General features: G+C 40.9%; 1 protein-coding gene across 2 annotated transcripts in view; it reads right to left on the bottom strand.

Moving 5' to 3' along the window:
* The window catches only part of DENND5B (DENN domain containing 5B), a 103,928-nt gene that overhangs the window by 41,629 nt on the left and 38,595 nt on the right, over nt 1–23,704 (bottom strand). Inside the window, exons 2-4 of one of the 2 annotated variants that reach the window (XM_064420952.1) lie at nt 18,225–18,290; nt 13,915–14,024; nt 8,191–8,857 (exon numbers count right to left, since the gene is read on the bottom strand). In XM_064420952.1, the coding sequence (XP_064277022.1) occupies nt 8,191–8,857; nt 13,915–14,024; nt 18,225–18,290 (843 nt within the window). The remainder of the gene's footprint in view (nt 1–8,190; nt 8,858–13,914; nt 14,025–18,224; nt 18,291–23,704) is intronic. The other variant, XM_064420953.1, reaches the window with a different exon arrangement.

The following is a 23,704-nucleotide window of genomic DNA, read 5'->3' as shown; positions in this document are numbered from 1 at the left end:
GATGACTAAATGATTGGGCTGTTATAATCTAGCAATGCTTGTCAGTGATTAGCAGATAAACATTTATGTACCCAGCAGTTTTGACTGAAGAGACAGGAGTTCCAGTTTCCTCCAGAAAAATAATATATAAAAATCTGTAAATATTTTTTGTTATCTGTTTAAAGCAGCCAAATTCTAATTACTTTTTACATACTTTCAAGCCTGTACAAGGTTAGACACCTATCATATAGAGCCTGAAATAATTTTTGATGGAGAGATTCTTATACCTATCATCATTTGAGGGAAGCTCACATGGTTATCGAGGACAACCTGGAAACAGTTGATTGAGGAAATGGCCTCAAGTTGTGCCTCAGGAGGTTTAGATTGGATATTAGGAAAAAATTTCTCCACTGAAAGGGTTGCTGAGCATTGCAACAGGCTGTCCAGGGAAGGGGTTGAGTCACCATCCCTGGAGGCATCTAAAAGACATGTAAATATGGCAATTAGAGACATGATTGAGTGGTGGGTTTGGCAGTGTTAGGTTTACAGCTGGAGTTGATCTTCAAGGTCTTTTCCAACCAAAATTATTCTAAGATTCCTCATGTTCCAAGTTCCATCTCTAATTTGTTCACAGAACAAAGTTTTCCAAGAGAAACTGCTCAAGGAGGGTAACCCCAGGGCAAAGTGGTCCCTGGGGCTTCTACTGCAGCCACTGCCTCCTAATATCGCAGCTGCATGTGGTGCAGTGATGTCTCTCACACGACTTTTTCACCAAGTGAAGGAGAGAGCAGCAGAGTCAAGCTCAAAGGCTCTGGATCCACCTTCCTTTTCTGGCACCATCTGCCAGGGGACCCTGGCCAAGCATCTCAATTCCCTGTGCAGGACATGCAAGGGCTGCAGGGACCTGCTCCACGGCAGGCTGGCAGTTCTGCTGCTCAAGCATATTTTACCCAGCTCTGGTAACATTCACATGGCTCACAAGATATAGCGCTTAAAATGCACACCTTGAGATATTCCTGTAGAATTACCAATCACTGTTCTCTGCTGGAGATGGAAATGGTTTCAGCACTTGAACATCAACTCCCTACAAATGTTTTTCTGAGAGAAGACAAAGCTTGACAATTTTTTGTCTTGATGTTGATTCTTCATAACACAATAACAAGACAATAATCAGTAAGAAATATCTATCCCAAAGACCTTAAAGTTCAAACACAGGCAGTGACTGAAAAAACAAAATAATCTTCTCTTCATTATACATACTAGGGAAAGAATCTGTTAAGCTGTTAAGCAATTCACAAAGCTCAACAAAAAAATTACTTTTTCTGCCACAAAAGTCTGATACCTCAAGATCCTTCCCACGCTGCAGCAGAGCAAAACCAAGATCCTTTGAGAAGGCAAAAAATCATCAGTGTTATCCCTGCTCCAAAGAGCTATGACCACACACAGGTTCTACCCTCAAAACAGATTCAAATCTTTGTCATAATCAAACAGAAGAGAATTTCACCTGGGACCTTCTCAGCAAATTCCCATTTACAGGAACTTTGTGTTTAAGGCATGTGTAGGAGCACACATGTTCATTCTCCCCAGAAATGGCGTTCCTGCTGGGAACAGTGCACTGTCACTCCAGTTTCAACACCTCCAGCCTTCCTGATGAAAGCACAACCTGGCCATATTCCAAGTCTCTGTTCCAGTCACCTACCAAAGGTAGGGCAGAAAGCTTACCACAGAGCTGGAGTCGCAGCCTGGGTCCTCTAAATCCAGTCCAAGGCTTTAAAAATAGACTGCTTCTTTATTTTCCTTTTGAAGTCTCACTTCACACACATTTTGAAAGCACTTGGAAGCATTTGAAGAGATGAGTTACCTGGACACCACTTCCTTTGCTCTACTGCTTTTAGAACACACATAAAAGATAACTGCAGCTTTGCAAAGCCACATATTTAAAAAAGCATCCTGAAAGATGATAATCACATGGTATTCTCAAAGAGCACCTTATCAATATGCATAAAACCATTGTCTTTAAACAAAATAAACCAAAACAACGAGAGAGGGGAAAAAAACCCCGATAAATGAACCTGAATGAATAGAAGCTAATTCTTTAGAGGGAAACACCTGAACAGGCTTTAAAGCATTCTTGTGACCAATAGTTTTCCCACATGCTACCTTTTCAGTCCAAGTCTTGTTATGCAACTTTTTTTTTTTTTTTTTGTAACAAGATATGAGTTAGATAAGCCTGGTATATTGGAAAAACTGAAAAATAAAATTATTTTGTTTTGAGCTCTGAGTATGAGTCAAGAATAGCTCCTAAACAGACCTGTCTTGGGTCTGGGTACCTTCAGATCTGTAATGTTTACATAAAGCACACTGCAGATGAAAAACTGAATCTGAAATTCACATCGGAGACAAAAATTGTTTATGAAAGCAAAGGTTTTCAAAACAGATCTCAATAGCTCCACAGAAGCAGCACACACAAGTGCTGCAGACATTAAAGTGCCCTGGAAGCTTCCACCTTTCATCTGATTTGCCTGCTGGCAGCTGTGACAACTGACAAGCCAGTCCTGGTGACTTTCAACAGATGTTCAGATAAAACACACAAAATGGTGCAAGAAGTGTTTATTCACTACAGAAATCACCTTGCAGCAGTGCTGCATTCAGGGAACCTGGACAGGTGCCATGACATGGGGCCGTAAGCAGCAGCCTGTCCTGAGGAAATGACCCCTAGCACCTCAGTGCCCTTCCATCCCCAAAGGAAAGGTGCATTTACCAGGGAGTGATGTAGCACATCAGTTATGTGATAAAAGCAGAGGGGCAATTCATGCAAATCTGAAAATACATATTTTCTTAAACACAAGGGTCAAGACAAGCCTGCATCTAATTGCCTGAAGAATTAGTCTCTCAAACTGGGGGTCAGCTCTGCCCCAAGGGAAATATCACAAGGCCAATATTCACCGAAGCCAGTTCTTACCCTTTTTCCTTGTTGGCCAATGCTTAATTTAAAAAGCTTCTGCTTCAATACATTTCCATTTATATAATTTAACTATGTCCCAGCCTGCCATCAGTGGTTCAGCATGAATTAATTTATGATTAAGAGCCATCTCAAGAATTAGCTCCCATTACCAGCATGGTTAAGTCTCTGAGAAGAGGGCAGAAGTCTGTGACAAGGCTGACAAGTCTGTGCCAGCAGGACACATGAATGCTCCTGAGCACACAGGGAGCCCCTTGCTCTCTCCCATGGCTGCTGGGGCAGAACAGGCTCCCCAGCCAGCAGCTGGGGATGGACACAAGATGGGGAGGACACAAAGAGTCCAGCACGGAACAACTTTGGTCGTGATCACTTTAGACTGCCATGTTATTTATCTGGCATTTGCCATAACTGCAATGTAAAGGCCTAATTTAAATTTCTTCCCCTCATTCTGAAAATGTAAAGATGTTTCATCATGGAAAAAAAAGAGCTCCAAGTAAAAAAAAAAGAAAAAAAAAAAGGAGAGGTTGTGGTGTGCGTGCGCAGTGTTCAAAGCTCCCTTTACAGCTCACTGTGAACACAAACAGGAGTGGGGCTGTGGCACAGACCTGAACCAGATCCTCCTCTTTTTTTCCAGATGCTTCAAAAGCTTCACTTTTCAGGTCATACTGACAACAACTGAGCAACTTCTAACTAAAAAATAATTCTGCCATTTCACCTAACTTAAAAAGGAAGGCTATATGTCATTCCCTGATTTTTCTATCCAATTTTTTCCAGGGAAACATGCACTACAACCTCAGAGTATAGTTCTACTGAGGCCATAAACCCAGGTCTCTTCCACAGCACACAGATTTTGTCCCCATATAATTTGTTCTCTGCAACAACTTTCCACTGATTTGGATGAATATTAGCATGGAGGGCAACTAGTTAAATAATGAGTAGAAGAGCAAAGGTTTCCCATGTAACTATTTGATGTAAAAATGCTTTAAAAGGCAAACACATTATGCATGTATTAGTTTTTAAAAATCTACCCCAAAACTGACCTCATAAGAAAGATCTTTCAGACACAACACTTTCTAGGCAATGACTTTATATATGCATAGCAATTTGTATTACAATTTCTAAGATCAAAAAAAAATAATGCAAAGAATATTTCAATGTTGGAGGAGCAATTACTCAAGCCCTTGGAAAAACAACTTGGAAAACGCTCAAAATTATAATGAGTAGAAACAGCCTAAGCTCTAAGAAGTTTATCTCTGTCTCATCCACACACTCCCTCTCATGCTTAAATCCCTTGAAAGGCAGACATACAAAATGGATTGCTGAGGTTTCCACAGAACTCACAGTTTAATTCATCTCTCTCCAGCAGGAATCCCACACCAGTGATGTTCTGTTACTTATCCTTTGGAAATTGTAGTAGCTATTGAAGAGTGGACATAAGCAAGACCTTACATCTGCACAGTTGCAAGGGAGAGCTGTGCTCTGAATAAAGGACACTCACAAGAGCACTGCAAAGATTGCACCCTGAAGAATTGCAGGGAAAGCATATCTAATCCCTCCCCTTGGCTTTCAAAGCTCAAATGTTGAAGACTTGCCCCATTTAATCTTAAAAATATTCTTTATATGCAGAAGGATGGAACCTGAAGCTGCAGGAATTAATGTACAGTGAAGGTGATTTCAGGTACAGGTTTCCACCTTTGCAGACCAAAGTCGGCACTTCCCACCAGCAGTTGTTGTGATTAACTCCCTGGAAGTCCACACAGTCTCCAGGAGCAGTAAGGGCTGATCTTTTCAGTCTTGCCACTGAGGTGCAAGCACAGGTCTCTCTGCCTGTTACTCAGCTGTGCAGTCCAAAATATATGGGAACAAAGCAGCTTAAAAAATGAGCTCGTCATTCTTTGCTGCCAGTCTCTCTTCAGCCTCTGCTTGACCACCACAGCTGTAAAGTGAAGGTACAATCCACTACAATTCCTGCATTTTCCCAAGTGATGGGGTACCAGTCACCCCTAAGACACCATCAACAGTGCAGCTGGATACCCAAAGATGACTGTAGCAGCCATGGTACAAACAGCCACTCAGTGCTCCTGTCCCCAAGGCAGAGCTGTGCCAGACACTCTTATATCACACTGGGAACACATCCAGGGCAAGCTGCATGAAGTCACCCAACACCCTCACCTCTTCATTGACTTAGATGCCTTTGTTCAGGCTGCTGGAAACATTATGCCCCAGGGTTAAAAATAAACTTTTTCATCTTCAACCCCTAGTTCCCTTGAGAAAAACCACTTCAGAGAAGTCAGTACAGTCTCTGTGCAACCTTTGTGCCAGCCTTTCACTGCTGTTATTACCACCTAGGCTTCTTTGTATGGTCGGGGTTGTGCAACAATTTATATTTTCACTCTACTTTCCAAAAGAAGCCTTTATTCTATTGAAGAACTAAATTTTTGACAAACTTAAATGAAAAGCTTCCTTCCAACAGGTCTAGGAGAACCACAAAAAAGCCAGCTTACATATCCCATACGTGTTAACAGCAGCTCTCACTGAAATAGTTTAGTGAACTGAAGTAGGTTTTGCTCCAGCTCTGATTTCTTGAGTATTACATGATTATGTGAATTGTGATTTTTTTGTAAATAATGCTGTCTTGCTTGAAACTACAACCAGAGGACCTTCTGCTAATCTCTTACTGAGTTTGGGAAGGTTGCAGCAAGACCAGGCCTCTAAAGACACAGTCCAATGAGTCCACCCTCTTTAAAGCAGAAAGGCAAAGAAGGGTGAACTTGCAAAACACCTCTCTCATTTGTTACTTTGGAACAAGAGATATGTCAGCCAAAGCCTTTTCATCTTTTGCCTTGAAAGAACTAGGGAGCTAAAAAAGTGTTTCTCCCCAGTGGATCTCAAAGCTGAAGAGAGCAGATTTTAGTACATTCTAGGCTGATTGTATTTCTAACTGGAAAATAGCTGCTGTTTTCTTTTTCAGGAATTGAAAGACTGACATTTAAAAGAAGCCTCTGCACAATTATCCAAGCACTCAGCTATCAGGGTATGCCAAAACTGAGGCTTTGCACTTGCCCTCCACTCCACATTCCTCACCTCCGGGAACCAGCATTACGCTGCTATTTACATAATCACAGAATTTCCCTAACACAGCTATATACTCTCCCCCATGCACCATCAAATTGTGTCTATGTTAGATAAACAAGTAAAAGTCATGTCAAGGACACCCCTCGATTCACAAATAGAAGAGAAGAGAGGGGGAAGAAAAATCTCTGAAATTTGAAAGGTAGAAAGGATTACTTCTCACTATCTCACTTTTCTTTAAAAAAACCCCACACAAGGAAACCAAACAAACCAAGTAAACCCTTAAATTATAACCAGTAATTGGAAGAACAACATTTATCTAACTTGGACAGGAAGGCTGAGTCAAAATTATTTAGTAGATACAAAGTATCTGTCTCAATGACTATTACAAAAGTAACACATGTAGAGGTTGCTCTGCACATGCACAAAATATTACTAAAATGTAACCTGACAAGCACGTTTTTCCTAATGCTGCTATGTTTCAATGAGAAAGAAAAAAGAAAAAAAATTTCTCAGTTCTAAGTGAGTCCATAAGCAGGGACCAGGGTGGGACTGATGAGCAGGGATGGGTGAGAGGCATTTCAGTGGTGCTGCTGTTTAATATCAAACCCCAGTGCAAAGTGGCAAAGGCAGCATGATTCAAACTGAGGAAGAAAGGGGATAACTGCACACACACACAGAAGCAGGAGGGAGGGGAAAAGCAGCCTAATCAAAACTAACAGCAGGATTTCTGCTCACACTTCAAACTGAGAGAAGATAAAACCTTTCATTTTCAGTTCTTGAAAGCAAACCCCTGGAGTCCATGTGGAGAAGAGCTCTGCAAAGAACTATCAATCCTTTGAATTCAGTCATTTGCAGAAGAACTACCCTTTTTCCACCTCCCTGAACATTCTTCCCCATTCTCAGTCATTTAGCTATTAGCATTACCATTAGACACTTCCTGACCTTTTTTTTTATATGACAAACCCAAGCGATCCCTTCTGGAGCCTGAAGGTTCATTATCCATACTCATTTTAGATTATTTCCCATCCTCTCTCCCCACTCCATTTCAAGCTATCTGCTGCTCAAACCACTTCTCTTGACAAGCCTAGGTATTCAGCATCTTTTCCTCTTTTCACTAAAAGGCATCCTGGCTCCAGGTTTTTCATTCTCCTCTGATGAAACCACTCCCCTCACCCCCAAAAATTTTTCCCTGATGCACATTTTCCTAATTTAGGGTCAGCATCACAGATGCCCCAAATTACACAGACAGGCTTCCAGTGAGACTTAGAGGAACACCCAAAAAGTCTGAACATCCCCTTGAAAGTCAGCAGGAAAACTTGACCATGACATGTTGGGCATCCGAATACCACCAGGGCCACACTCACAGGAACCAACATCCTAGAGGAGACAGTAATAGGAGTGTAAAATGCCAAAGCATGCCCTCTGCTAAGTCAGAATTCCCCAAACCTGCAGCAGAGTGTTGCACTATTACAGAAAGATGCAACCATAAGGGAAAAGGTTTTCCAAACCAGATTTTCCAAAGCTTGCTGGCACACTTCAACATGGAACATGGACAGGCTCTGTACAAGCAACTTCTGCCAATGTTTGGCCAACTGCAATCTTAGCATTTTTATCAGCAACATTCCCAAATACCTCAAGAAGGACTAAAAAGGAATGACCAGTAGTTCCACTCAGTTTCAAAACCCATTAAATATTTAGCCTCCAAGTACTAAAACACTCAATGTTTTAACAAGAACATATCCATTGTATTGGAGGCAGGAAATTATACTAGACTTCGATATGCTGCTGAAATTTGAAAACAAAATAGCAGCAAGAGTGTCTTCTCTAAGATGTATTACTTCCTGCTGGTATTTCTGAAGAAGACAAGATTAATTTCATGCTGTCTTGCATGATCAAGGGCAGTGTGAGGATAATAATCAAATGTATTCTATTGCTAGCTGCCACAAGTGATAAATACAATGCATAATTAAACAAGCAGCACCTAGACTGCCTGGAGGAAACAATTATTTAGTGCTTTCATTAGGACATACTCATTTCTCTCATTTTTTTCAATGCATTGTCACATTTCAAGAATCAACCTTAGCTCCATATAACATGAAATTCTACAAGCTCCTGTGGCTGCAGCTGCCCAGGAAGTGCCTGCTGGGAACAGACATTGCTGGATGAGTGCCCACCTTGTGAGTACAGAAGGATCTGCATCTCCAGAAGAACACAGGTGAAGACCTGGACCAGGTTCTCCAGGCCCAGCAGCTCAAAGACCTCCCTCAGAGGGTAGTCAGAGAGTGGCAGCTCATTGGGCCCAGGTCTCTGGCAAATGATGGGCTCGTAAACCCCATAAAACTTGAGCGACCTCCCCGGGGGCGGCAGGGGCACCTCGTAGAGGATGTTGTGGATGTAGCTCTCCAGGGGCAGAGGCGGTGGCTGCTGGGAGGTCACTGCCTTGTAGAGCTGGATCAGGAACTTCTTGCAGGCTTGCATGAAGGGCAGAGGGGTGATGAGGCAGATGCACTTGGAGACGTAGAGCGTGTCCCTGCTGATGTCGTAGGAGTTGTAGCGCTGGAGCTTGGCGAGGGACGTGGCGTCGCCCTCGTCGATGCTGCTGGCCAGGGAGTCCATGCTGCAGGAGGAGGAGGCGCAGACGCTGCTGTACTGCTCCGCGTTGTGCATCTGGTACAGCGTCTGCATGGCCGTGCAGATCTGCTTGCTCGTGACCTCCTCGTAGAAGGTGAGCACAAAGCCGTACGTGCGGGAGCCGTCCTCCCTGGTGATGATGAAGGAGTGCAGCTGCGGGTCTCTGTTGTCCGCCTGCGTCCTGAAAGACAGCCCCTTGGGCATGCACAGCTAAGAGAGGAGAAAAGTAACAGAGTTACCTAAGACAGCATTTTACTTTGCTGTTTTTGCTGTACAGGCACATTCTTTTTATCCTCTGCATCACAACAAACCATTTACCTTCAGAAAAAAGTATCCAAGAACAAAACAACTGATGCTACTTAAGAGGGAGACAGGACTGAAGAATGGAAAGCACCCTCCAAAATAATCCATCTATTAAGTCATTACGACTCATTTTCATTACTTGCTGAGACTGTTTTCATTACTGAATAGTCTTTGTGCCATTTATTTAAGCATCATATAAAAACATCCAGCTCTCCTCTCATTTGCATACATATGCCCACAGTACTCTAAAATCAGAGAGTGAAGGAAGCATTTTATACCACTGGATTTAAATTACATAGACTTCTTGGAATTCTTTGATCTTCCCTAATTTTCTGAGGGACAAAAACAACAAACAAACCAAACCCCAGCTGACTGGCAGCTATTACATTTACTTTCTTCTCTAAGTGCTACCAAATAGCTTAGACTGGATAAAAGGAGGGGCAGGGAGGGAAACACCCAAAATCTATGAAAGCCTCATTTTTGATTTACCACTCAGCAAAGTCTCTTGCAGTGATTCTGCTACACTGGGTGTTTCTCTGAAGCATGGCCCTAGTGAAAAATCAAGGCATTTTTCCAGACATTCTTTGGGAATGCTATCAAACATCTAATGCAAAATAACAAACATCCAGCAAAACTTATTTGAATTGTGCATCAGCAGGAAACTGCTCATGATCTAGCTAAATATTTATAAACAAAGGACTATAGCTTTATTTCTACCATCTGAAGAAATAAAAGGAAAGAAGAGAAGGAGAACCTTCAAAGTGCTCCTTTTCAAAAAAGGCAACAATAGAAGCCAACTTTACCACAGTATATGAACCTAGGCACAACTGAGTGCATCCCCTAATGTCTCACCTTGAGCAGGAGTAAATTCTTCTGATGCTGGAAGAGGTCAGAAGAAATAACTATATATTTTCATCCTACCCTGAACTTCAGCAGTGCACCTTGCAGAGACCACTCAAGAGCGTGGTAAAGCTGGGAATTAGGCAAGTGGCTGAGACTCCACAACAGGCTATCAGACCCCTAAATTATCTAGGACAGCTATAATGTATTGCTCAAAAAGGTGAGGTGTAGGGAAATAAGTAGCCTGGAGTTGGCAGAAGAATTTAATTCAATTGATGGGCTTTGCTAACACAACCCCTGAAATTGCAGCTTGAACTATTTCTGAAGAGCAGCCACATTTTTATTCAAGAGCTTTATAGTTTTTATTGAGGCATTAACAGCAGTGCCATGGTTAATGCTCTCCAATAAAGAAGTAGTAAAAATCCTTGTTTCACACTTTATTTAAATTTATTCTCCACAATAAATATCTCTCTTAACCTAATTTTTTGGCAGGCTTGCTTAATAAAAATTTATTTCTAGAATGTGGGCTTTCAATGGTGGCTGTAAGCCTTATCAAAGCCAACCAGGCTGAAATCATAGGCTTAAATCTCAACGCTATCAGAGACTAAATTTTCTTCACTTTACAGAAAAATACCTGGACAAGAAAATTATAATCAGACATAGATAGGCATCAGGGAAATTCAGATCAGCTGAGACTGTTTCAGAAAGCTGTTTAAATAAATTTCATCCAAGCCTTAATTATTATTCCCTTGTCCTTTATACACTGGGTAAGCACACACAAAGGGATGCCCATCTATTAAGTTTCAGCCACTACTTGACACATGCAGAATATTGACCTTTTAAGACCCTGGCTGGAAACCTTGGCTCAGAGACTCCTGATTTTGTCAGACCTATAAGAGGACACAGGAAAAAGCAGAGGGGGAAAAAAAAGAAGATCGGAAGAACCATGGCAGGAGGAATGACCAGGAGTCACTTAAGAAGCTAAGATCAAAAGGAAGAGCCTGTAATCATTTTGCAGCAATACAGAAAGCTTTGAATTTGTGGTTAATGCATGAAAACTTTCATCTTAGGGCCTTGGACATCAATCACTTCCCATCTCATCTGTGTCACACATGCCACAGGAGAGTGTTGGAGAGAAGCTTGGGATGTGCTGGGTGGGGGGGGTGTGAAATTTTAGCCTGCTGGAATGAATCTGGCTCACTAATGCTGAGAACACAGTCAGTCACCTGCATTGCATCTTTGTATAAACACTGAAAACTACCCAAGATTATTGATCAAAAGACAGGATTTTGGTTTCACTTTACTATTTGTATTTAAAGGTACCCACCAGGAGAAAACTATGGAATTACACCAGCTTTGCAATAAGGCTTACAACCAAGATGGTTTGTAAAAACAAAAGGAAGCTGCACCAGGATAGATAAGGAGGTTTCAGCTAATCCACAACCTGCCTCTGGAGTCCTGAGTAGGAGATACCCTTTCCCCAAGCACAGAGGCAGGACACACACCCCCCCCATAATCCCTCCCTCCTTCTCCCAGCCATCATCATTTGCAGGTATTTCTGAACCAAAGGTCCCCTATGGACCACTGCCCACTGCCACTGGTTCACCTCTTCTCCACTAGATCCTTCACTTCACTTTTTAAGCCTCTACATACTTCTCACGTTCACAACATGCTATGGCAGCAAGCTCCATATCCAGACTCCACTGCGGATGAGGGGGTGGAGAGAAAGATGCTTTTGTTTGTGTTAAAGCCAGCTCCTTCAAATTCCACCAGGGAACCCTTAGTTCTTTTATTTCAGTACATGAGACATTAAACAGATAATGCTTCCCTGAGTTTCAGAAACACAGGCAAAGATTTATATACCTTGATGAATCAGAGGGCTAAAATAGGAAGCTCATATTCTAAAAATTTCTGTATCTCTTTACTGCGAACTTTAGTTTGGTACAACACTTACTTGCAGAATGGCCACAGAAGATGGAAAATCACAAAAAGCAACAGGGGGAAAGACACAATTCCCTATTAAAGGGAACACTGTGCTTTGACATATACTTTGAAACAGAGAGAAAACATGACTCCTTTGCAGCTTGACTGCTTGGGACTTCAGGGGGCTATTTTTAAAACAACAGGATGGTTCCAGAAGGCAATTGAAATTCCTTAGGCATCCAGCAAAGCCAGAGTTCTCACAAGTTACCCTTCAAGGATTTATGCATTTTCTCCTCTGAGGAAAATTGTTTCTGGAAGTTCACATAAAGCAAACACATAGGCAGAACTAATACAGCAAGGCAAGATCAGAAAGGCCAATAATTGCCTCAAGAGATTCCGTGGAGGTGGATATTACTTTAAATGATGTTTTAGATCAAAACAATAAAGAAGTTTTCCAAAAGATAATTTAAAAGATCATTAAATACTGCTGCTGTTAGTAAATGCTTTTTTTTTTCTCAAAGACACATTGCAAATGAAAGATGTATTCAAGGCAGCTCAGCTCAATTATTTTAATAGGTCTCTTGCTGGTTTTAGCATTCCATTTTGGTCCAATACTGTGATCACACTTCATGAATATTAGACATTCTCCACTGTAACGTGAGAGACAAATAACACAGCAATTCCAGCTGCTTTACTCCTGCTGCACACCCCTCATTACTTCACACTGGAACTCCCCCAATGCAAAGGCAGAACTAGAAGGCATAAATAACTTTGGCAGTTGAGCTATTACCATGTTAACTGCTGACAAAGCATTGCTGTGAGTCCTTCATGCCTTCTGTATCAGCACAGTGATGTGGAGACCAGCCCAAATACCACCCCAATTCCAGCAGTGCACATTTGGAAGCAGAAGACAGAAGCCCCCAGCTGTAAGCAGGCAGGGGGAATGGCTGGGCTCATCTCTGCCCTTCTGTGCAAGTGCAGTGCCACAGTACCAGCTCTCTGTGTTACTGCTACTTCCAGCTTCTGTGCTTTCCTCTTGAATACTTGTCAGAACACTAAAAATAAAATTTGGTGGAAATTGAGATGAACTCCAGATTTCTACCCCTTGATGACTGCAGGGAAGTTCCAACTGCATTTTTTGCATTTGCGACAGCCAGCTTCATGTGGGTTTTATGTATTCTCCACCTCTCCATCTGCTGGGTGAGAGCCAGGAGAGTCTCCTGACTTCTCTCTTGCACCACACAACGAGGTCAGCTCAGTTTTGAAGCAGGTGGTGTGCTGTCCTGCCTTCCTCAAATGCAAAGCTCATCTAACTTAGACTGGGGGAAGGGCCTTCCTCATTTTCCAATATTGACTGAGACCCAACTCACATTTTTGAAAACAGCTATAATATTGTGCAATATTACTGTCACAACAATTGATTATTTTTAAATTAAGAAACATATGGCATTTTCTGTACTGGGAAGCTCAAATACCAGTAATTGTTGTCTTTGTCAGGTTCTTAAGAAGTGCTTTGGTGATTTTGGAATCATCCTTTAATTACCAGCTCTTCAGAAAAACTCCCAGTGGATCATCAGTCTTTCTGCTGTCACTGCCCCACTCCAGGAACTGGTTTTCCCCTCCTTTCCCAGTCCATGGGACTCAGCCACACAGATGCTCACATCAAATATAACTGAGAGAAAGAGATGTACAGGAGATGCACTGGTGCAGAGGTGCCATTAAACGTGATGACCCAGCAAAAGCTGTGGTTTAGCCAATTTCCAGCTTCTGCGTACAGATTCCTCTTCCCCTTGTCTGCAGAATCAAGGTGTTGTGTACTCCAAAACCTCACAAGGATATCAGTATCTTAAAAATTCCTTGGTGTGCCTCCTTCCTACCTGGGGACAGCATCCTAGGTGACCATACCCCTCCTCAGCCAGTCCCTGGGATGGTGCTTGGACTTGTTTTATCATGCAGCACACTCAAAACTAACGAGGGAACACAGCATTTTACTTTTGTTGTGCCTGAAAGTATTCTGTGTTTTCACAACACCTCTTCCTCTGCAGTTTTCATGCAGCATGCCCAGTGAGTGCTCCTGGTCCCAGCAGAAGCACCACAGCCTCAAGGTCACAAGAGCATCACAAGGGCTGGCTGTAAACAACCCAGGAACATCTCAAGAGCTGACACATAACCATTTGAGAAGAGAGTTTTTCTCTACCTACCATGTTGACAGCATCCTGGTCAAAGGGGTTCCACTCGATGTTCTGAGGATAATGGGCTAAAACTTTGGACTTGAAGGTTCTTCTTAGGGGACTCTGGTCGAAATTCTCTCCTGCAACAAAGGAAGAAATAATGACTCAAAACAGCAGTGAGGTTTCAGAGAGCTGACTTGGGTTTTCTTTTTTTTTTTTACCAAATCTCATGGACATTTTGACTCTCAGAGGTACTACTTTTAAAACAGAAAAGATTCACTTTCAGTCTGACCTTACCCTCCTTCCCACAAAAACTTACTGCAGTTGCCATGCAGCTTCCATTTTAGTATTTACAGAATGGAAATACACTGTCAAGAGAAAAATCACTGCTGAAATTTTACAGAAAAATACCTTGCAATCAACTGGATTCTTGACCTTCTCCAACAGCTTGAGTATCTAGAGACAGCTTTACTTAGAGAAAGAGCACTTTCCCCCAAGTTTGTCAGAAGCTCTCTTTAAGGTCAATAACAAATATGAGCACCTCTTGGCTATTATAAATTATTCAAGCATTCATTATAGATGATATTTCTTATATTACAAGTCCTATGTGAAAATTAAACATTTATTTTTTCTACATCAAATTTCAAGGACATGCTTTCTCCACACAAAGAATCCAGCAAGTGCAAAGAGGAAGAGTGAAATTAGACTTCAAGCAGAAATGCATCCAGTTATCAGCATACAAATACTGTATTTCACAGTGATGTTGTTAATGGAGTTCTCCCCACTGGATTGTCTACAGCATGCAAAACAGTAATCAAAAAAAGGAGTTCTTAAAATTTATTCATTAAGTGACCATCTATTACACTATCACACAAAACCAGCTCTTCTAACAGCACTAATATGCAAGTGCATTCTGAGAAAAGGTTTTATATATTTTCCTTCCCACATAATCTCTAAGATTTTAAAGATATTGTTATTTTTATATAACACTTATTTTGAACACAGGATTTAGACACATTAATTCCATTAGCAGTGGAATCATCATCCTTGAAAGTGTTCAAAAAACACGTGGATGTGGCATGTAGGGACACGTTTTAGTAGCAAAAAGACAGTGCCAGGTTTAATGGTAGGATTTGATAATCTATGAAGAACCTCCACAAGCTCAGTTAGAAACTCAGACTAAGGACACCAAAAACAGAGACCATTTCTCTATTTCAGAACATGGCAGTAGAATAACCTCTTATTTTGGTCCAAAAGTTCTTTGCAGAGCCAATAAAGACACAGTGTCATCCACCAATTCCCAAAATTTCACAAAATAAAGATCCTACTAAGCAAAGCCAGCAAAAATTTTCTCACCAGGTATGTACTTAGACATACTCAGCAACATTTTTACCTCTTAGAATCAGACAGTAATTAACATGCTCGCATAATCAAACAAATATGCGTGAGTTTATTTCCCAATTATCTCTTCAATCATTCTCACATCTGACAGAGTTTACCTTGCAACTGTGACTTGGCAGAAAGGCAGGTATTTGATGCTAAATTTATTTAGTTGCTTCTACTAAAAGCTAGAAGAGAACATCTGGATGACTTAATGAAGTTCTCTACTGCTAGCAGTAAGTGACTGCTGAAGTTTAAATTTCTTTAAAGGTTTCCTTTCTCATGACAAAAAAACAGAACAAGTTTTTGTTATCAAGTATAAGCATTGCTTTAAGAAATTCATCTGCCCAAAACCAGAAGTTACAATGTCCCTGTAGGCTGACAACATGGATTCATTTTATCCAGGAAAATAAATGGCACAAACAACTTACCTTCATAGAGTCTCTCCAGCATTTGCATTTTACCACTCCAGTAGTTTAAGAAAAATATAAACTTTAGGTAAAACACAGAGAAAATGCTATTCTCTCAATCAGTGATCATGAGGGAAAAGCAAAGAGCCAAGACACCACACTGGAGTAAATCAACCTGTGATTAGCTTGAAAGGACATGACATTGCATCCTCCATAGAAAGCTGCCTCACGGAAAGACAAGCAGGGCAAGCTTTTGGAGGAGATACGTAAATTAGGAAAAAAAACAATACAAGGATGTGACAGGAGCAGCCTGTGTGTGAGGGTGAAATGCCATCACTTGCCCAAACTAGCAGGAAACATCCCAACTCTCACCAAAACCAGATGAGAAGCATGGACCACAACAGCCAACTTCACACTGACAAGCAGCTGGAAGAGAACCACAGGGAGCAGAATCTTCTTGGCAAACATGAGGGAAGGGATCTGGACTGAAAGGTGCCTGATACTATCAGCTCTCAGCCTTGGTAGTTCTGAGCTGCTGAGTCACACGTGGCACAGAGAATTTACTTAGCTGTTATTCTAGACGAACAGTGAATTTTCATTAAACCTCCCACATGCTTTTAAGTGCTTCTTTGCTAACTTTCCAAACAGGATTAGCAAGGCACATTTAAAGTGAACCAAGTATTAAATGCAAATTGAATTCATTTGCTAAAATACTAATGGCCAGATAACACTACTTTGTGGACAGGAACATTGTATTTGATGCATGCTGCCCATGTGAACAGCACAACTCTCAGAGGCAAATTTTTTAAAAATTGGGTTTGAATTCAATCCTTTTGCTTTCAGGATATTTAAAATTCAAGGACTTTTAAAAAATGTGCAAAACCTGTCAGATTCAGCTTCCATTTCATTTTGATACTACATCTTGTCAATGGTACTCTTAAACAACTTGTGCCTTCCTTTAAGGAGCTGGCTTTTAAAGGGACATTTAGTTTCAAATTAAAAGCAAATAGTGAAGCGATGGATGCTAGATCAAGAAAAAACTGTGCTAATTTAATTTCAAAACAAAAAGATTGCTCAAAATTAGAAAACAAACCTGATCCATGTATTGGATGAAAGATACAATTACTAGGGAAATCCAGGTACAGTCATGAAGTTGTTAATCATGATGACTTTCATAAGAGTGATCCTATGTCAAAATTTAGTGATCTTCAAGTTTAAACAGATCTGTTTCAATTATTGTCACAGGGACAGAGGCACACAAAGCTTTGTACCAAATAGGCAGAGGCATCTTCCACCCTCTGGTCCAGGGAATGCCAGCTATCTGTCACTCCTTCCAAGCTCTGGAACACAGACAGGAATGCCTGTGACTACAGAAACAAAAATATCTTTTATTCCTTTAGAGGAACGTACTGGGAGCACAGCTACGCACAGTGCTTGTGGTGACCACCTCTGTGACAGCCACCTCTAATTAAAAAGTGCTCAGCACACCCAGCTATGGCCTCTCCCTGCAGATGGAATTTTGTTAAGCTTATTTAATAACAGGATGACCCTGAACGAGAAGCAAATAATACAGAATGTGTGAGTGAGAAAACAATGTGGGCACAGGAGTAACAGTGCTTGGCTGGGGAGCAAGCAAGCTGTTAATTGTCAGGCTCAGGAGCTGGTTAGTTTAAGTAGAGCAGAACTGCTCTGCTGCTTTTCTTCCATGCCTCCCCAGGATGCCAAGGGGGCAGTGAGGGGCTGATCAGAGTTCAAGGACATTGTAACTCAAAGTTCTTATTTCTGACCTCACATTCTCATAATCTCACAGCAGAGGATGGAGATGATGAGAAAGGGAGGACTGGGACAAGGCAGAAAAAACCAGTTTTCATTACAAAGTTTTAAAATCTGAGTTGTCTGTAAGACAGTAGTGGATTTGGGGGGGCTGAGGAGGAGGGCAGTGTCTAACCTGCCTTTTGTATTCCAACATGTAAGGAATTAATGGATCATATTTAAGGAGGAAACCATAGGGGGATGTGTACCCTATCAATACATCTAAATTAGTTGGAATTTTTGGGGGGGGTATGTGTCTATGTGAACCTCACCAGTATTGCTATTTAAATCTAGACTGCAAAATAAGCTTCCTTGAGGTGTCAGGAAACTTTGTGTCTCTGTAGCAGAACTTGGTGGAGCTGAACCTTCCAGTCCCCTTATTCATAAATCCATATAACTAAGCCTTGTTAGATTTCTGGGTAAGTATCCTGTAAAATGGCCTCATGCAAGATATTTTTCAGTTTATTATGCACAGTCTCCTCTCCACCAATATATTGACAATATACTGACATCACTGGTGGGATTTTGCTGGAGAACCACATCTGCCAAGAGAGCTTCAAGAAATAGAACAGAATTTTCCAAATATTGATTTAAATTAGGTAAAAGAATTAAGAAGTCCAAGAGGTTTGATTTTGATTTGGATCTGTGATTTTCAATTTGATTCAAGGGGAGTTAGGAGACTGAAAATAAAGAAATAGAGAGGTCCTGATCATTGTTTTATCCTTAACCCCTCTTTACCTGAGGTTTTGTCTGCAGTGTCTGAGCTCTTGCCATGGAGATCTGCTTGTAGATATTGGTACAAGACTACACAACATAACAAACAGAAATAAAAAAAAAAGCAAGTATGAACAAAATGAAAAGATATACAATGTACTGGGGAAGGGAAAAAACATGAAACAGACATTAAATATTCCCCCTCACAATCTCACTTCCCCCCACTACTGGCAAAGGGTAAATCCACAGGATAAATAAAACCTTCCAGGACTGGATTACTGTAGAGGTGTTGAATGCAACGACAGACATGGCAGAAATACTTGTCAAAATTAGTAACAAGATTAAATTCTCAGTACTTCAAACAACACACTGCTTTACAGCTTCCCTATTATGAAAGGCATCTTTGTTCACATATTGAGCCCTTCAAGAGCCTGAGAAACTCAGGGGAAAAAACACATCAGTCCTTCAGCTAGTGTTGAACTAAACCCAAGAAGTTTTATACAGTATAATACTGTTAGCTGTGTTGTTACACCTTCAATCCTGTACTGCACACCATTTTCAGGACTTACTGAAGTTACCTAATAGCTCTATTCATAATTTCTGTCTCATAACTGGGTGTTTTTAGATTAAAATTTTAATAAATAAGCTATGTTTAGAACCTGGATGAAAAATTTTAATGTGTTCCAGCACCAGCTACCATTTCTAAAGGAAGAGCTTCCTGCTAGCATGTCTAACTGAGGCTTCTTCTAATTGGTTTGCTCATCTCCTTCAGACAAACAAAAATGTTTTCACAGATGCCTTGGCATTTCTGTGTCAAAAAAACCACTACACAAAGGCATCACACAATCCTCCTCAAGTTCAATCTTTTTACAGAGCTAGCACCTATGTTAAAGCTGCAATAGCAGTGACCTGTCTGGTGATTCACTCTCTAGGTGTAAATTTAGAGTAGTGTTTGCTACAACCTCCTACCTGAGTGTCAATCCAGACACCAGTACAGAGGACACCGATAGCTCTGCCAAGGCCAGATTTTTTGGGAAGGCAACCCTCAGCAGAGGGCACAGGAGCTCTTTCAACAGAGATTTTTAGATGTATGTATTTCAGGATAATTTTCTCTCTTCTTCAGGAGGCATCTGAAGATAGCCCACAGTCAAATCTGCATGATGTTTCTCCACCCCATATGTCTTAAGTAATTTCATTCTAATTTTGAGCTGTTTGAACTAAAACGTTGCAGAAGTATTAAATTAAATGAAACAAAACAATTGTCAAAACTAGAGATATACCTCTTGCTAAATGGCCCATATCCACACTACCTTGACAAGTCTCTCTGCCAGGCTGTCCTTTCAGCTCTCTCCTAAATATTTTAATTCCAAGGAAATTTGGCACTGAGCTTCCACAGAGGTAGCCAGCACCTCTGCAATAGAAAGAGTGAAAAGGAGCAACCTGTGAAACAATGTATAACCAGATGCTCTAAGACAGGCTCTGGTTTGATGCCCATTTCACTTCTTTGACCATTTATTATCATCAATCACATGGCTAAGCAGTCACAGAAGTGACGTAAAAACCCCTGCACAGGAAGTCAAATTGCCAACAATGATAAAAACACAGAGCTATGGACACTCTCCTGGGTTGTACCACCAAATTCTTTACACAAACACAATGTAATGAAACACTATTAGTGCCACAAATTAATTACACTTGGAAAAGGTACAGTATTTTTAAAATTCTATTAAAAAGGAGATTTGTTCACATAAATAAGTCATTGTACATCTAAATAAAAGACTCTTGAAATGAGAAATTTAGTTTGCCATAATCTCCTTCTTCTGTCCTTGATTAAAATACTAAACTATCTGCCTACTGAATAACACTATACAGCATCAACACTGTCAGTCTTAAAATAGCCCCAAGTCCCAGCTGCTAAGAGATCACAGACATGTCACTACATTAGCAAGTAAAGTATGAATTACACCATCCCTTTTACACCAAAATTGCATTATAATCTTGTCAAATCCAAAAAAATCAAATTAGGTCAGTTTGGGTGATTTTTTGCAGTGGAGCAGGTGGAGTTTAACAAACAGGTGCCCTAGGCATGGTGCTCCTACACAATTACCTTGGAGTCTGTCTCCAAAGGCTGAAGGCATTAGCAGGCAACAGTGGAGCAGGTATAAAACCAGAACTGTACTTATAAGTACAGGGAATTATTTATACATCGGGCCTTTATTTTCTCTAGAAATCAATGTGTGGAATTCACTCATACCTTTCATACTGCCTTTACAAGTATGGGTTTCCAGTCTAGGGAAAACATGCTCCAGAGATCCTTGGCCTATCCTGTTCACATACAAGTGGCATCTTTTATTTTCTGTTACATGTTTATATTCAAACCTGCTGTATCTTTTGAACACTTGATATAAAATGGATGAGCATTTTCACTAATAGAGAAAACAATCCCAGCAACAATTAAAAGTTCATTTAAATTGAAGTTTCATACATCATAATTCTTAAAATGCTTGCTAAGTCTTTGTTTAGTTACATGGGACATGAGCAAGGTATGCAACTATATGAAATTGAAGAGTTTGAAATGCAGCTCTCAGTTCCCAAAAGAACATTAATGATGGCAGAGTAACAAATGCTCAAGCAGGAATAAGACCCTGGCTCAGGTCCTTAAACACAGCAGGATGCTAAAGCCTGTCCAGCAAGGGGATCCCTGGCTTTGGAGCAACAAGCACCTGACTACTGCAGTCTTGGGATGAATCACAAAGAAAATGAAGGTATTTTAGATGCCATCGCGTTACTGTGAAGTTTGAACAGCTTCCTACCCACTGCAGTTTCCCACTCCTTGTTCCACGTGTTCATCTCCCTTCACAGAGAGGACACAGGACCAGGTGCCCAATCAGGCCTTTTGCACAGCACATCTTTCATGCTTGTGCTTTCTACTTACTAACAGGGACAGGTTCAAGTTCAAATGCATCTAATTTGTGTATTAGAATATGATGTTGCATTCTCAGACTGGTTTTGAAAACAGTCTCACCAATACAATTTCTGACTCAGATCTTAAAATAGGTTTTGTTCTCTACTCCATTGTAGAGGTACACTACAGAGGTAGAACCAGAGTCTTGTCTCAAGACCTGCTTTGTTACAGTAGGCATTTCTGGAGGAAAGGTAAGGAAAAAACCCACCAAACCCCACAAACAAGTAGAACCTGTCATCTTGAAAATCCCTATACTACTAGGCTTGTGTGCAACCATGCAGGAAAGAAAGAGGAGTTTTTCAGTAAATTTTGCTTTGGGCCTTTTTTAACACAGGGACAAACAGCTTCATTTTTATAATTCCATTCTATTCAGTTACCTTTTAAACTGGGCTGTTAAGTTAGGGGTTTTTTTTTAACCACTCTGCAATACACATACATCATACACCCATATTAGTCTCCACTCATCAGGATGGCAAGCTTCAGGTGTTTTGTTACTTGAAGTCAGAAGCAATTTCACGAAAGCCACATTTATAGAACATCACCCAAATTAAGCTCAGCTTGCAAATCAGTACAAGAAAAGAAAGAAGTTTAATTTGACCTGGACCATTTTCAGCACTAAATAACTTTGACATCAACAGAGCATGAAGATGTCTACACTGCAGCTAGAATACCCAGCTAAACTCAGGGGTTAAGCCTTCTTTTCACTACACAAGCTTGAGGCCTCAGTTCCCTGGACTCAGCAACCTTATGCTGGGATTTCCCCAGATTAAAGGAAGCCCTTCCTTGCTGATGTTGCTAAGAGTTATCCCTTGATGTGCTGAGCCACACCAAGATGCAAGAGACTCGTGGCTGGTTTTTACTCAGCACTGCCCATGTGCTGTTGGCACCAGAAGGAAGCTATCCCTAGTTTCTGAGGAAGATTCTTCTTCCAACAGCACAGTCCACAACCCAACACTGGCACACAAATGGATACTTAAAACACCTGTCCAGAGAAGGGACAGCCTCTTTGCAGTTCTTTGAAGAGCTGGCCCACACCTGTGAGGTTTACACAGCTGGTTTCCTTAGCGGGGCAAAAGGAAGATTTAGAAAGGTTGGCCCCAGGAGTGGCTCCCCACTGTAGCGAGTTACTTCTTTTGCACACCCTTTACAAGCACAGGGTTACAAGAAGGCAACTCACCTGTCAAATGCTGCAGCTGCTAGCTTCGTGAAAAATTAGTTAAATATGTGGTCTTGGTGAGAAAAGGGTCAGGCAAAGAAAGAACTTTGCTATTTGAAGCCAACAAAGCTCTTTCACTGGAATAAAGTAGTAGCACTCCCTTGTGTAGCACAAACTTTATTTAGGGAGCTCTGAGCAACTGCTGTGTAAGTTGCTGCCAATAAGGAATTGGCCTTACAACAGTCTACAAGAACCAGTCTTCCAACAGTTTTCAACAAATTAATCCTTTTAGAAGACAAAAAAACCTTCTGCACACTGAAAAGTCACAAGAACCCTCAGGCAAGGCTTGAAATTACCAGGGCTTCTGGATGGAGAAGGGTAGCAAGCAGGAATGGAGCTGCAGAGAGGATATGCGGCCCACACAGCCATATTCATCTTTAAAAGCTGATATATGGTATTTGTGGGGTTCCCAGATGAAGAAAGGAATGTTCTCAGAAGGCTAATTTATTATTTTATGATACTGTATTATATTAAAGAATACTATACTAAAGAATACTGAAAGGATACTTACAGAAGGCTAAAAGATAATAAAGAAGACTCGTGACTCTTTCTAGAGCCCTGACACAGCCTGACCGTAATTGGCCAATAAGGAAAAACAATTCACATGAAACCAATTAAACAATCACCAGTTGGATAAAGAATCCCCAACCACATTCCAAAGCAGCAAAATACAGGAGAAGCAAATGAGATAATATTGTTTTCCTTTTTCTCTGAGGCTTCTCAACTTCCCAGGAGAGAAATCCTGGGCAAAGGGATTTTTTCCAGAAAATGTCACTGCCACACTGATACTTCTACTTAAGAGCTACCTGAAAACCATTTCAGTTTGCAGACTACTCTCAGCTGCTTCAGCCTGGCTGTACCACAGTAACTGGAGATGAGTATGTTGCTGCAAATGCTTTAAAAGTGGGCAAAGCTGTCACCAAAGGAATAAGGCTTTTACACAACATGCTGAGTGATGCAATTGTTATTAGCTGGGAGAGGTGAATGGAATTTTATTAACAAGAAGCGTTAGAACATTGTTAAAAGGAAAAAATATCATCTTGAAAGAAAGATCAGTTATAACTACTCCACAAACATCCCTACAGGTGTTAGACAACACCAGCTTAATTTACTATTTGAGGAATGCCAGTGAGTTTACAGAAGGGATCATTAAGTGCATCAGTGCACAGTAATTGTGCATGTAAGCCACATGAATATTCTTTATGCTTGTGTAAACCTTAAGTAAATCATTACTAGTTAGATTAGTTAGATACAGCTTTAGGTTTTATTCATTGCCAGAGAGCTCTATTTCAGACAAAGCACAAACCCCCAGATTTAAGCTTT

This window comes from Passer domesticus, chromosome 5 (assembly GCF_036417665.1).
Source record: "Passer domesticus isolate bPasDom1 chromosome 5, bPasDom1.hap1, whole genome shotgun sequence".
NCBI lineage: Eukaryota > Metazoa > Chordata > Aves > Passeriformes > Passeridae > Passer > Passer domesticus.
This window is presented reverse-complemented; position numbering and strand designations above follow the sequence as displayed.